We start from the raw sequence: 14,863 nt of genomic DNA, 5'->3' as shown, positions 1-14,863 counted from the left end.
AGACATGCTCACTCCCATCGGACATCAGAAAGAACAAATGGCCAACATACAGAAACACCTGGTATACTCCATACACACTCCAGCAACACAAGCTTGGAAAGAAATCCAGAGTCTTCATGGGAAAAGCACCCCACAAGGGCAAGCACGGGGGAATTCAGAACAAACTGGCTGGTTTTAAGGCAGGAAAGTTTGTGGCAGCTCGTTTGACTGGGATAGGTTGTCATTTCAGCTGGCCACCTCCCTGGCACTGATCCTCCCCATGGAGGGGGGAAGCCCCCGAGTTAAGAACAGGCTTTTTATGGCTTCCTCAGAACAAAGCAAAATAAGACATCAGGAATTGCTTTGAAAATGGCGCAAGGGTTTGCCAGTGAGCATCTGCCCAGCTTGTCCTCACTGCAGAGTCTAACACGTGCCTACACTGAGCCTTTCCTGATGCAGAAACAACACCCAGAGAGGATGCTGGGAGTTGTGCCATCACTGGGGCTACCTGATCTTTTTCAAATTTAGGGATCAACATCTAGCCACAGACATGTAGCTACAAAATCAGCAACGATGGCTCTTGACATCTAACACACACAGGGGGATTGACACACAGACAAAACACAAGTGTGCCCCAAGATTTCTGATCTTTATGCCGGGTGGGAAAATGCATCCAGGTAGGTAAGTTATTTGGGATAAAAGTGTAAGCTCCTCCATTTGATAAGGCACATTGCTATGTAATGATTGCTTCACTCAGTCCTGCCTCTGACCTCGCCCAAGCATCCCCTCGAGGGGAGCAGGCAGGAGAATGGGTGCTCTGTGCTAGGGATTTCTGTCAGTAAAAAATCAGCCAATTTATCAGAGTCAAAAGAAACCAGAACAACGAAGTCCAACATGGATTAGCTGTAATTAAAAATTGTCAGAGGTTTTGGTTCTTCAGCTGAAAAGTAAGCTCGTGCCAAAAAAAATGGGATGCTCAACTTCCAGCCTGCAGCGTACGTAGGCTCGCCGGGGAATGGAGGGAGCTCAGGAAGCTGTCAAGCTGTTAGCTAGACTGCCTCGAGCAGACGAGAAGGGTTACTTTGCTAGACTGCTATGCTGAGAGGAAAGTGTTGCTATTTGTTTTCCCCATCTCCTTCTGCAGTGTAATAACGCAAACTTCCCTGCCGGCCTTGGAGGCGAGCGCTCCTCTGTGGAGCATCCCAGAATCCCAGTGCTGCCCTGTGCCAGCAGACCCGCTGGATACTCTGCCTTAAAAACTAACTCAAAATCCAAGGAAAATGCTCAAAAATATAACAAAAAAAAAAAAAAAAAAAACCAAAAAACCCCCACCAAACAAAAACCCTAAAGAAGGAAAAAATTTAATTTCTTTTTCATGTGTGAAGTGATTCTCTCAGTCAATGGCTGGAGAACCAATTGGCGTTGCTTGGACCTAAATGCCATTTCCATGGGGCTCGTGTGTGCCTGGCACCAGGATGATCAGCTGGGGAGCTCACAGCAGAAATGACAAGAGCAGACAGACTTTCCAGCCTTAGAACCCATGTTGTATTTATGAGATGAGTCCACCTGGAACACAGTTTTCCCTTGAAGACTCCAGTTCCCTTTTTGGCCTCCCCTTCCCAGGCTTGTCTTGCCACTCAGCAGCGCTGAGAAATAAGATAAACAGGAATGTGATACCAACCGTGAACTGCTGGTTCTGTCGTCGCCGTTGTGTCTACACACGGGAACAGAGGATTGGAGGAAGGGAAGAAACAGGAGGAACAGCATGCAAAAAAAGGGAAAATGGAAAAAATGGAACAGATAATATATGAGCAAGCTTTCAAAGAACATTGCGTGACAAGCAATAATAAAATGAAAGGCAAAAAGCATTTGAAGTGAGTTGCACTGTTTAGAAGACATGCCTCCAGTTCAAAAGCTATGAGCCTGAGGAAAACAGTAAATTTTTCTCTTTTTCCAGGTCCTTGCCAGAACAATTACTGGTGGTTGCAAAGTCAGGGGAACAGGAGACAGGGGAGAACACCGACACCAACAGTTTTGGTTGGTGGGGACAAAACAGAAGCTCCAGAGCAGGATGAGGAGCTGAGGCTCGGCACGTTGCTGTTACACACTCAAACACTGCCTCACTGAGCACCCCTGGCCAGGGGACAGTCTGCTCCTGCCTCTCCTCCAGCCTCCCAGCCACCACCTGCAGCATGAACCGTTTTTATCAGCATAAAAGGTGTTCTAGAACTGGCAACAGTGGACAAACATTACCAGTCCCTCTGCTGCAGCAGGTAGCTGGCTGAACAGCTATGCGTAATTAAAATATCCTGGATGTTTTTTCCTGGTTAGTCTGAAGCTGACTCTACTTCATATGGACGACATCTCACTGGAAATTTCCTGGGGAGCACTGCCTTGCCAATGGAGAGAAGCCTTGTCTCCTCCAGGAGTTTGCAACAGGCAGTTTTAAAAGACTGACCAAATCTTTTGGCTTTTACTCACAGTTATTTCCACCAACAGGTCTAAACCAAATGTAACCACATTGCCCAATTTACTGGCTAATTCAGCTGTTGGAGGCTGTTTGCTTTGCATCTGGAGGCACTCTGTGGCCGGGGTCAGTGGCTGCAGGGGGCTGGCTCCCCAGAAGTGAAATAAATCCCAGACCAAGCCCTGCCTGGCTGGGGTGGGCAGTGTTTGGGTGGGTAACACCGTGGGTGAGCAGCGCTGCACCTGAGGCCTGCACAGCAGCCTGGAGCTTGGGTTTTGCAGCACGACAGACAATTCACAGTGGCCTTTCCCCGTGACATGCTGGCACAGGACCCAGGGACAGGGCCCTGTGCTGGCAGAGGCAGCAGTGGAAACAACAGGACCTGTGTCTTGGCAATTTAGCTGAGGACAGCCCAGGGCTGAATTCCTGAAGCAGCAGCAAAGACAAGAATCATACAAGGAATACATAATACTTACAGATACAAGGTCTACATGCTTTAATTATGGAAGCAAAACAAATAAACCCTGCACAGTTTAACAAACTGCACCAAGATTCGCATAACAGATTATCAAGCCATCATTAGCCTGTTTCCACTGCCAATGTAGGCTGTTCTCATCTTGGCAACCAAATCTAAGGCACCCTCAAGGAGGCCAGCCCTTGTTCTCCTGCGGGAGCCCTGGGGGCTGCAGGGGAAACCTTCCAAAGCCACGAGGAGACCAAGAGCGGGGCTTTGCTTTGGTTTTGGGTAGCAATCCCCATTTGTTTTAACCAAGCAAATGGTGGAAGGGGAAATGGTGGTGGAGGTGGGGGGGAAGCCATTGTTTAGAAGGGGTTGTAAAACTGAGTATTAATTCCTGAGATAGCATCTTGGCATCTATAAATAGTCTCAATTTACTGTCTTCCTGAAATAAAAAAAGTTATGTCAGCTTTTACAATAAATAGAGAATCTGCTGGAAGCAAACTTGTATTGATGTGCTGGAAGAGATTATTAGTCAAGAAACAGTGCAAACTGGACAGTGCATCTCGCTTCCCCGTCCGGGGACAGAGACCGACAGGTTACACAAAATAAAGTTCTCAAGCGGTTGTAAGTGCGAACAAATATCCACGTCAAACAACATGTTGGCTGCAGCTGGAATGACAAAGTTATGATTAGCAAATGGTTTGGATGGTTGCAGTAGGAAACACAGACCGGTTAAAGTTTAGAGTGAGCTTTCGGGGAGTCCTGAGCAGCCCCAGTCCTCTGTGGGAAGGAGGGCAGCACACACCAGGGCTCTGCAGGGAGAGACCCCTGCTAGAGACACGAACGTGCTGACACTGGTGTGGCTCTACATCATCACGTGGCAGAGGAGAGAAAGCTGTCACTGCTGCTTTGGTACCAGATCAGGGCATTCCTGTAAATCCAGGTGTGTCCCGGCCCCGCCACTGCCGCTCCTCACCTGGGAAGGGACACCTGGGAAGGGACACCTGGGAAGGGACATCCAGGAAGGGACACCTGGGAAGGGACACCCAGGAAGGGACACCTGGGAAGGGACACCTGGGAAGGGACACCCAGGAAGGGACACCTGGGAAGGGACACCTGGGAAGGGACATCCAGGAAGGGACACCTGGGAAGGGACACCTGGGAAGGGACATCCAGGAAGGGACACCTGGGAAGGGACACCTGGGAAGGGACATCCAGGAAGGGACACCTGGGAAGGGACACCTGGGAAGGGACATCCAGGAAGGGACACCTGGGAAGGGACACCTGGGAAGGGACATCCAGGAAGGGACACCTGGGAAGGGACACCCCAGGAACGGACACATGGGAAGGGACACATGGGAAGGGACATCCAGGAAGGGACACCCGGGAATGGACACCTGGGAATGGACACCCCGGGAAGGGACACCCCAGCCCTGCAATGCTGCTGCTCACACAACCTGTAACTTCAGGCTGGACTGGCTAACTTCAAAGGGGCTTTTCTGAATCCTGAGGTTGTGAAAGTAAAGCTTCTGCTTTACTTTCAAGAACAGCCACACTTCCATGTCAGAGCAGGCACACAGCACCCCAGAAATCAGCCTTCTGCCCCATGTCCTGCAACAAAAACCATCTCTTCTCAAATGCTGACCAACAAGAAGTCTTTGATACACTCCTGATTTAGCTAATGTTGATCAAAGCCAAGGAAAGGCTCTGCCATCAGCAAAAAGCACCGTTCTGGCCCCAAGCCATCAACATGCTACACCATCACCCAAGGCTGATGGCTATCATTTAAAATGGAAAGCTGGTGATGAAGAAGGGGCCAGTTTACTCAGTGCAGCAAAGCCAAGAGAACATGGAAATCACATAACCAAACAGACCTGGGATTTTCTACCTTAATATCAAGGCTTCTCTTCCCAATGCCAATCAGGAAAAGCACTAAACACGCTGTTCAGGAAAAGCAGAGCAATGTCAAGGCCTTCCAAAATCTTCATGTACAAAAGCTCCTCAGAGGCCAGGTTTATAGTTACAGAAGGTACCCAAAGGAGTAACCATTGGCTTCTACAAAGCTGCAAATTTCACTTTATTGGGATTTCTGTGTAGCACTGGCTGTAAGAAATAAATATCTGCCAGCTAGGACAACTGAGATGACACCCAAGCTCGAGGCACTTACCACCCCATTAGGCAGCTACGCAAGGGCACACACACATATACACACACATATTTATAAAATTACTGCATGGAGGCAGCTGGGCCACATTTCTCAGAGTTATGAGCTCCACTGCTGAGCCTCCTCGTTTTCTCAAATGGATTCTCTCCAACTTCAAACTGTTTGCAGAGTGTGACAGACCAGGCCCTTTAAACTTGGCCGTAATTAGTCCGCAGCCTCAAACAGAACAAGCACGATGGAGGAATATTAAAACCCCAGCAGCAAAATTAAATTCCCCTGGTTGAATGCTGCAGCCGCAGTGCTGCAGCCTCGCAGAGGTACCTGGTGCTGGGCTGAGGAGCGCACACAGAATCACAGCAGCACATCCACAAAATCACGGCAAAACACGCTGCTGCCTTTTAAATTTAAAGAGGCTTTAGCAAGTATAGATATCCATTCAATATATTGCTTTTTAAATTGCTTTCTGAACTGAAACTAAAAGCCAATCTGATCCCTGACGCGTGGAGCTCTTATTCTTCCCGATTTTCCAGAGTGCTTCACATGCACTGACCGGGGCGAGTGTGAGTTCCTGCACGCTGCTGCCTCGAGCAGCCTGAGGGACAGCATGCAGCACTGCACACGGATCCTGCTTTGGTTCAGCTCCTTGGGGCTGATGAAAACGCCTACAAAACCCTGCCAGTGTTGCTCTGGATGAAACTTCTGCGGGACACCAGCACAGGTGTCACATCCCACAGCAATGGGGTGATGGGGCTCAAACACCTGAGTGCAGTGACCCATCCGTCCCCTCCTTCAGCTCAGCCATCCTCTCCCTCACCACACGCTCCTCCAAGGACGGATGGAGATGTCCCCTGCATTCCTGAGCCCCTGATCTGCTCTGTACAGGGCTCCAGGTTGGCACCGAGTGCCCTGTTATGGGCCCTGGGGACAGCTTGATTGGCAGACCAGATGTTTCACAAAAATCATCACAATCTGTATGGATGTTGTGTGTGACCAGAACAAAAATAGTCTGAAATTAGCACAGTGGCTCCAGCCATGCTTTTGCATGTTTCTCCACACAGATTTGGGAGGATTTGGGTTTGGTTTCAAGCCCAAGCTTGCACACAACCCACTCTTCTGCTCAGCAAAATGATGGTTTGTGCACTGCTTATGTACACCAAAAGTAAGGCCACGTATGACAGGTCCTGCCTGCTACTGGCTGGACATGGGACTGAAAGAGTGAATTTTATTTCATTTTATTTTCTGTCCCAAGCCTGTCAGCTCTGCCTTTAGCCCCTTTAATGCAGACACATCCTGGATGAAAATGTCAGAAAGGCGAAGAATCATCTTTAAATTAACTTGACATTTTACCAGGGACAGGCAGAACCTTCAAGAGAAAGCAGAAGTTAAATAATAAATAATTTGGGGGAACAAATCCCTGGGCTGCGTCCCTGCACAGCGGCACCAAGCAGCTGAGCATGTCACAGCTCAACACCAGGCTGGGAATGCCGAGAGCAGACCGGGAGCCTCCTGCTCCTGCTCATCTCCCGTGGGCAGCGTGGGCATCTCCACACCCCCAGGAAAGGCAGAGACTGTGAGAGAGTCCAGGCAGCCACGCTGACGCCGGCCACTCCGAGCTGACTGGGGAATAAACGTGTTTTACAATCAAATTCCATGATCAGGTCAGCACCTGCAGCAGTCCCAGGCAGACGTGGCCGTACCTGAGCCCATGTCACCATCCTGCCAGGACACAGTTGGGCTTTAAACATCCTCACTCTGCCTCTCTGCCTCCCACAGACCTAGAACAAGGAAACCTGAGAACAGGATGACTGGGACTGCATTCTGCCTGCCCACCAGCCACTGGGATTACTGCTGGAATAAACCCCTGCAACTGCAGCTTCTCACACCACCGGCTGTAATTAGGAAAGGACAAACTCCTACTAGGATAAAATAAATTTTCAACATGTGAAATGCTCTGAAAACCTGCAGCTTATTTTTGCTCCCAGAGTTCACATTTCCATGTGCCATTATTTTTAAAGCAGCTGGGATGACACAAAGGTGTGCTTCTCAGGAGACAGTGCCTGCCCTGTGGGTGACAGGAGAGCTCCACCACCACGTGCCCCTGCTTGAGAGCTGATACTCCAACTCGGCATCAATTCTCAGCTCCACAACTCACTGGTTCCTGCACACCTCCAAGCCAAAGAGAGCTGGCTCCTGGCTCATCCAAATCCTGAGCCTCAGGAAGGAACTCCTGTTCTGGTTTCCACAGGATGGGCTTGGTCCTTTCCACACGCACTCACTGAAGGGGCTGGAACAGCTCTGGGAATTCTCAAGTGAAAATCACTGCCTGCAACGTTACAGCCCCCTGACATACACAGACACCTCCACCCAGACCTGCTACTCCAAGGGACCAGTGGGATTTAAAATATGCTCTAAATGGGCATTCTGGGGGGGACATCAGGAGCCCCCAGCCTGCTGCTGAGGATAGAGAGCAGTGCCTTCACAGAGCAGCATCACCTGCAGGGCTGGCAACACTGGCAACCTGCACGTGTCACCCCCAGGGGTTCACCAAAACCGCTGCCAAGACACCTGTGCAATTCCACCTGTGGAGAAAGAGTGGGACATGCAATGTGCAGCTCTGAGGGGCACCCTGGTCCTGGGAGGGGGCGTGCCAGTGCCTGGGGAGGCTGGCACAGCCAGGTGAACCCGAGGTGAGGGCTGGGCTGTGATTAAGGACCTTTATTACCCAGGAAACGACAGCTGCCCGAGCCCAGCATTTCCAGGAGCCACTCCAGGGCAATTCAAATGATGCTGTTTGCTCTGCTGTATCGTATTGTACATCTTAATGAAGAAAGCCACAAGGACAATTTAACTGATAAAAAAGGGCTCGGCAGTGATAAGGGCTGAAACACCAAAGGATGGCTGGAATATCAATGCTGCTGCAGGATACGTGGAAAAGATCAAGCTGTCACGCAGGAAATCTTTTCAAGCACCTACACTGAAGTGACAGAGGGAAAGCTCTAAAGGTCGTGGTGTCTGGAAACTTCACTGCTCAGCTTGTCCTTCGCTGGAGAAAGCATCAGGTCAGCTTTCCTAGAGCTCCCCCAGAAACTCGCTGAACCAATAAATCAAAAGGACAACTCCAAGGGCAGAATTTTCTAGGGTCACCTGCTAGAAACTGCTTCAGTGCAGCCTCTTTCCCCATGTTTTATTCAATTAAAGCAAGACAATTGTTTTTCAGAACTACTCCATGGTTCCAGGGGACACGAACTACGTCAGGGTTATACTAAAAGTAGGGGGACAAAAGCAAAACGAAGCAGATTTCAAACCCACCTCATCCTAAGGACTGGATTCCACTGGGCTGGCTCCAGATGCCTGGATTGCCAGCAGCTCAGAGAACACCCTGCTCTCTCCCAGCTCTCCTCTGTCAGACAGGAAGAATGCTGGAGCATTTGGGAATTAAGGTATCAGGTGTCTCTCAAGGCTTTGAAAAGTGTTCCAACACTACTCTGCTATGTAATTCTAGAGATTATGTTAATTTGACCTAATTTTTTCCAGCCACAAAGTCTCTTAACTACTGAAGGGCAGAAGCTGGTGTGGCTCCACACTCCTGAGCACTGACTGGAGAGGACACACACACACAGAGATCTCTGCACGACAGAGGGAGGAGAAGCCTTGGCTGCTCTGGGTGGGAAAAGCACACTGAACTCATGGGCACAGCATGGTGAGACACATGTCAAGAAGACTCAGTGCCAGGGAAGAAAATAATAATTTCCCTTATCAGCATTAGTAAATCTTCTTCCGACAAATCGCGAGCAGGAACTGCTGGAATCAGGGAGCAATATCACATCGTTACTGTTCCAGCCTCCTCAGCAGTTCAAAGGCAACACAGAAAAGCACCAAGGAGGCAATGGAGACCCACTGGGCTGGGCCACCAGAGTCTGAGATCCTCCACCACTGCAAACCAAGGTGAGAGAGCAATGCTGGACAGTGAATGCTCCTTACCCCAAGGGATCTCTGCCAAGCTGATGACACGGCCATTTCCAACTGCAAGAATCATCTCTCCCCTTATTTTTAATATAAAAAACCTGGAAAGCTGTGTGAAGGAAAGCCCAAAGGCTACAGAGCATCCACAGCCAAGCTGCAGTAGGACAGCAAACAACCAAGCTGCTGTTCATTGGGAAGAACCAAGCACTGCTGTGGGACCTGACACAGCACCAGCTTTGGAGGGCAGTGCTGGGGCAACCCCTAAAAAGACAGGCTGATAACAACCCAGCTCCCAAAAACAAAACAGTCCCAGTCATTAAGGTTTGCAGGCACCAAGATCAACTGAAGGTGTTATCCAAGCATCAAGACACATGGGTCCATTTAGCCTTCCAAAATTCACTGGAAGCACGAGCAATTACCGTCAGAGAAAGAAACCCGTGAGCACGTCCAGGTACAGCCCGTGGGGCACGGCCGAGCTTCTCTGCCAACAGCTCTCAGGGAGGCTGCGAGAGAGCCTCAAACCTGCTCTGAAACAAAAGCGGGTTAAGGCCAGGAAGCAACGCCAGGGCAGGAGGGAGAGGCAGCCCAGCAGCCCGGAATGGGTGCCCGGAGCGCGGCGGCCGGCAGGCACCTGCAGGGAGGAAGCAGAGCGCGGCGAGGGCTGGCAGGCTGGTGGTGGTGCAGAGAGGCTTCGCCGGCGCGTCCGTGCCAGCGGGGCCTGCCTTGGCTGCAAAAACCTCGGGAGGAAAAGAAGCCACGGAATGCCCTGGGCAGGGTGGTGAGAGTCAGCTGAGCAGCGTCATAAAAGCAAATAAAACGTGAAGGCATTTACACAAGGGGTGCTTTACAGCAACAGTAAACGTTGTGCCATTAGCTATTCAATGGTCCATCCTCACCTGCCGTTTGTCACCTCTGCCTCAAATAAAAAAAAAAAAAAAAACAAACAAAACCAAAACCCACAAAAAGCAGCAAGCAAAAGCAGCGGTTGGAATAGGAAAGGTCAGAGAAATGACAATGCGAATGGTTACAAATAAATCAGAAGGGTTTTCCTGGTGAGTCAGGTTTGTGAGGAGGTATGAGGATGTGTCACAGAGGTGTCATGATCTTGCTGGTTGTTTTTATTCATCTTTTCTCGCAAGACACGGAAAATCTCACAAGCTGAAAGGCAGCTCCTCAAGAAGGGGCCTATGGATGGCATTCACACAATAAAAACAACTGGTGGAATTCCCTTTTCTGGGAGAGGGAGGGAGAAGCTTATCACAAAGAAATACCAACATCTTGGCATGAGAAAAAGCATCTTGAGGCACATCAGGCGAATTGAACTGCCAGAGACCAAACTTTCTATAAATTGCTCAGAAATTGGTACTGACGGGACGGAGGCTGAAACGACTGCCCGTGCTAAGGGAGCTCTGAGGCTTTTGGCATCTGCATGTGAAGTACCCAGTGCTGGCCACCAGTAACTGAATGAATCACTTTTCCTGCCATGGCAATTCCCACATTTCAGGAACGCCCACACCCACAGCAAGGACTGTCCGACACGCCGAGCTGCCGGACCAGGGCTCGTGCTGTGGGTGGGCGCATTTGAGGGGGAAAAAAAAATACTGCAAGTGATTGGTTTGTTGTTTTTCCCCAGGCTTCATGCTCTGCTTATATACATAAAAGACAATAAACATTCAGGACATTTCCAATGGTTATGAAGGTACCATACCTGTGATGGTGGTAGGGATGGTGGTGGTAGTGGTGGTGGTTGTTGTGGGAGGAGGGATAGTTGTGGGGGGATCTGGATAAAATATAAAAAGGAAAATAATAAAAAAGCAAATTAAGAAAAAAAACAAGCAGAACACAACAGCGGTCAATTGTGATCAGAGGAAAACAAGGATGCTAAGAAGCAGCATGGGGATGGGGACCCCTCCCTGGCTAAATCCCAGGGGGGAGCCCAGCAGGGACAGCGGGGCCAGATCCTCCGCCCACGCTTACCCAGGCTGGAGAACCTGGCCCCAGCCTCTCCCCCCTTTCTGCCTTCTACAGTGCTAAAAAAAATAAATAAAACCCAGCATAAATTAGTCAATGAGAGAGAGAATGGAATGGGAGAGGCATAAGGAAAATAAACTGCACGCTTTCCACAACAAAAAGACCAGTTTGCACATACAAGGAGAGACACAGTGGTGCTTTGGTGGTTGCCTACGGACACATTTGCAAACCCGGGTGGGAGGGTTGTGCGAGAGACCCTGCTGTGCTTCACAGCCCGAGCATTAACAGCACACCAACAGATCTCACTGTCTTCCCAGGGCCCTGAACCTCTCTGCTCTTCCTCTATAAACACACGGCAGCAGGATGTTAAAAACTACTTCAAAGGTGGTGAGGGATACAGAGAAACGAACAACACCATTGCTGAATATCAATGTCCAGGTATGAGGAATTCCACCAAGATCTTTTAATTTAAAAAAAAAAAAAAAATCAATATTTTTCTGACAATTTCAGTTGCACACTCTTGTTTTTGCTACTAGGGCATCGTTAATGAGATGTTTCTCTCTGTGACCATTTCTCAGATGGACTGGACCTGTTGAGATTCAAACCCTGCTGCTCGTCACGGGATTGATGTTACACACAGGGACACATCCTTATCAAAACTATCGGGCAGGAGAAGGTAGATATGAGAAGATGTAAAAGAAAAAATATGTATCAATGCCCAGATGATCAAACTGAATGCACTTAGTAGTCAGAAAGACTTTGAACTACGGATTCATTTGGCAATAATAGAGCATGAAACCTTTCATGGGCTTTTGATTTTAGGTTTCCTCCGTAGCACGTCAGCTGTTCCTCACTAACACATCTGCTACTCTTTTATCTCTGAGCGAGCTCCCTTGGATCCCCTAATTAAGATATCTGAACTTTAATTATATACTGCACCATTATTATATTCCATCCAACTTCCCAAGAGTTAAGGAACATCACCCCATAGTTTGCTGTGCTGTGAGCAGTCACTGTCTCTCCTCTGCATCCCAAGGATCTCAGCCCCTGGGCTTCTCTCTCACTGCTGACCCACACGTATCCTGGGAGAGTGGGGATCCTCCCAGTGCTTGGGGAGGCCCCCAGACTCACACTGACCAGCCTGGTCTGGCTGTGCCGTGGGCTTTTCCTCCATAAAACCAAAAAAAACCCCAAAAAATCTGGAGTGCTAATGGAGCTGGAGGTTTCTAGCAATGTATCTGCCCACGCCCACGGGGACAAAAAGCATAAAATGAACTTTAGAAATGAGCAAGTGTCCAGTGTGTGTCCATGTGATGATACACCCCCATCTCACGTGGGCAGCTGGGGAGGAGCTGGCACAGCTCAGCTGCTGGAGCCACATCAAACCCTGGGCCTGCAGGGATGTCCCTTGCAATGGGACTGCCCCAATGCTGCAGGGAACAGGCTGGTTCGGTGTAGGTGCCCCACCACTGAGGGGCTGAGACCCCCATGCTGAACCTGCCCTCAGCAGCAGCTCTGCGCCAGGAGGCTTCACTGATGGCCACAGCCCATCCACTCTGGACTCCTCCCTTTTAAATCAAGGGTTAAAAGGATTCCCTGTGCTGTCCAGAGTGGATGGCCCAGCAGGATGGTCGCAAACGTGCAGCACTGGGGGTGATGGGGTGTGTAAAACCCTTCTGTGCCCATGAGCAGCCCTCCTCTACACGGACACACATCTGCCAGATGCCTAAGCTGGAACCCACAGTCTCCATCCCCTGGGAACCTGCATCTCCTTCCAAGTAATGCTATCCTGGCTCTCCTCCTGGGGATTTAATCCCAAGAGAAGCAACCCCAAGGAAGTCTTGCGCTGTCTATTCTCGCTCACATGCAAAATGCAGAGTAATTATGTGAGATTCCCCACCAGCTCTAAACCTCAGGGCAGTAATGCTGGGGAGGTGCCCCCAGCCCTGCCTTGGCCCAGGATGGGTGCACAGAACTGCACCCACCCCACAGCTGCTTTATGGCAGCAGCTTTCATGATTTCCATCTCGTGGGGAACTGCCTGTCTCCTGTTCCAACTGCTCTGCTCTCTGCAACATTGGCTGTTTCTTTCAACACTGATGTAAACAAGTGGGCTTTTTACATAGTGAGCATGCAAATTACCAATCATAAATGCCTATCTGACTTCATTTTGTAAATTGGAGTCTTGTGGAGCAAGAGGCACTAGAAAAATTACCTATATGATGGGGTACATGAGTTCTGTATAAGCTCAAAGCTGTCACTACCTTGAGTCTTTAGGTGAGTTTCTAAGACTGGGCTTAAAACCACTCCTGCAGAGCTGGCATTTGGAGAGGCATGGGAGGCTCTCCACTCTTTGACTGGATCAACTACCAGAGAGCTCAGACTGCAGAGCTTCAGGTGGCTGTTGCATGGAACAAACTTCAGACCAAGTTTCTGTCCCACCTGAGTGGAACTGTAGCATTGTTCAGGTCAGAAATGACCAAGACCCACCAGGAACTCAGCCCAGCCACACACAACCGCCCTTGACTGAGAGTTTAAATATGCAGCCCAAGGAGCAGCTCATCATTAACTGGGGGATTGCTCTGCCAGTGTCTCCTGAATCTCCATTCCATGCAACACCTCATGGCAGGAGCATGAGGCTCACAGCAATGCCAAAGCAGCACAGAGGAAAGGAAGAATTAAAGCAGGTACTTAACAGCGCTTTAAAAGATGCTGAGGCATGTTTTAGTGTCTGCCCAGCCACACAGACAGGCTGAGGGAACCTCATTCCTCCAGTTTATTTACTGGTTTGTAATTATTTGGGGATGCTGCCTGATTAACTGGCTAGGGAAAGGCTCAGAACCCCTCGGACCATTGCTCAGGCCACTGGAGAAGGCGTTACCAGAAGGACAGAAATCAGTGACAAGCCCAAGGAGAACCGCACAGTTCTCCCCACGCCCCTGCTCTGGCTTTCCTTAGGCTTCGCTTGGGAGCTCCCAGAGCTGGCACAGGCTCTGTGCCCGATGCCCACGCCGAGAGCCCCGCAGCGCCCAGCGCCTCCCCAGCCCCTGCCAGCCCAGCACAGCGCTGGGGCTCAGGAGTTGCCTGCAAACCTGGCATCGAGCAAATGTAAAGTTCTGTCACAGCTTCCCGAGCAGGGCATGGTGCAATCAGGTGTAAAGGAGTCTAGAAGAACGGTGGTTTTTCTCACGTACCGTATACAAACAGCATGTAATCCGCATGTGATTTCCCCACTGCGTTGGAAGCCTCACAGCGGTATGTACCATTATCTGTTTTGTTTAGGTTACTAATGAGAAGGTTTGAACCAGACACTACAACGTGTTGAGGCATCTCATCATCTACTCTTAACCACCTCATGTCCGTAGGCCTACAGAGGAGGGAGAAAAAGAAACAGTCACATTACTATTTTCCTATGGTCAAGATGGCATCTTCAAAAGTTCATCCACAGACAGAAAGCCCAAACCAAGAAAAACTGTAAAGAAACAACACATACTTTTTTGCACTACTCAAGCCCAGATGCTGTCGGGCTTCCTCAATTTAAATTTATTTAAACCCAACAGGAAACTGTATCCAGAGCTTAAATTTTCTGAAAACACTAATGCAAGCAGGAAGAAAGTTCATTAGTGGTTAATCATTCGCTTACTCAGCAAACCTGAAAGCTCTGAGGCTACAGACTCAGTGTTGATCCACGGGGTGCTCTGAGGGCAGAGCTGCACAGCAGAACAAGCAAGGTTTTGTCAAGTTTGAACCCTTCCACAGGGCCCCGGTGACCTCGGCAGGGGCTGTGCTGTGCACTGAGGGAGTTCCAGCCCCTCTCCTGCCCCCCAGCCCGCCTGGCAGCCCCTCCTGCACCCCACACT

At 49.7% G+C, this 14,863-nt stretch overlaps 1 protein-coding gene across 1 annotated transcript in view; it reads right to left on the bottom strand.

Annotated features, from left to right (window-relative positions):
- CADM1 (cell adhesion molecule 1) overlaps positions 1–14,863 on the bottom strand; it is a 135,896-nt gene that overhangs the window by 14,445 nt on the left and 106,588 nt on the right. The window contains exons 7-9 of the mRNA XM_058818998.1: positions 14,198–14,370; positions 10,742–10,813; positions 1,661–1,693 (exon numbers count right to left, since the gene is read on the bottom strand). Coding sequence (XP_058674981.1) covers positions 1,661–1,693; positions 10,742–10,813; positions 14,198–14,370 — 278 coding nt within the window. The remainder of the gene's footprint in view (positions 1–1,660; positions 1,694–10,741; positions 10,814–14,197; positions 14,371–14,863) is intronic.

The sequence above is a fragment of the Ammospiza caudacuta genome, chromosome 23, assembly GCF_027887145.1.
Source record: "Ammospiza caudacuta isolate bAmmCau1 chromosome 23, bAmmCau1.pri, whole genome shotgun sequence".
Classification (NCBI taxonomy): Eukaryota; Metazoa; Chordata; class Aves; order Passeriformes; family Passerellidae; genus Ammospiza; species Ammospiza caudacuta.
This window is presented reverse-complemented; position numbering and strand designations above follow the sequence as displayed.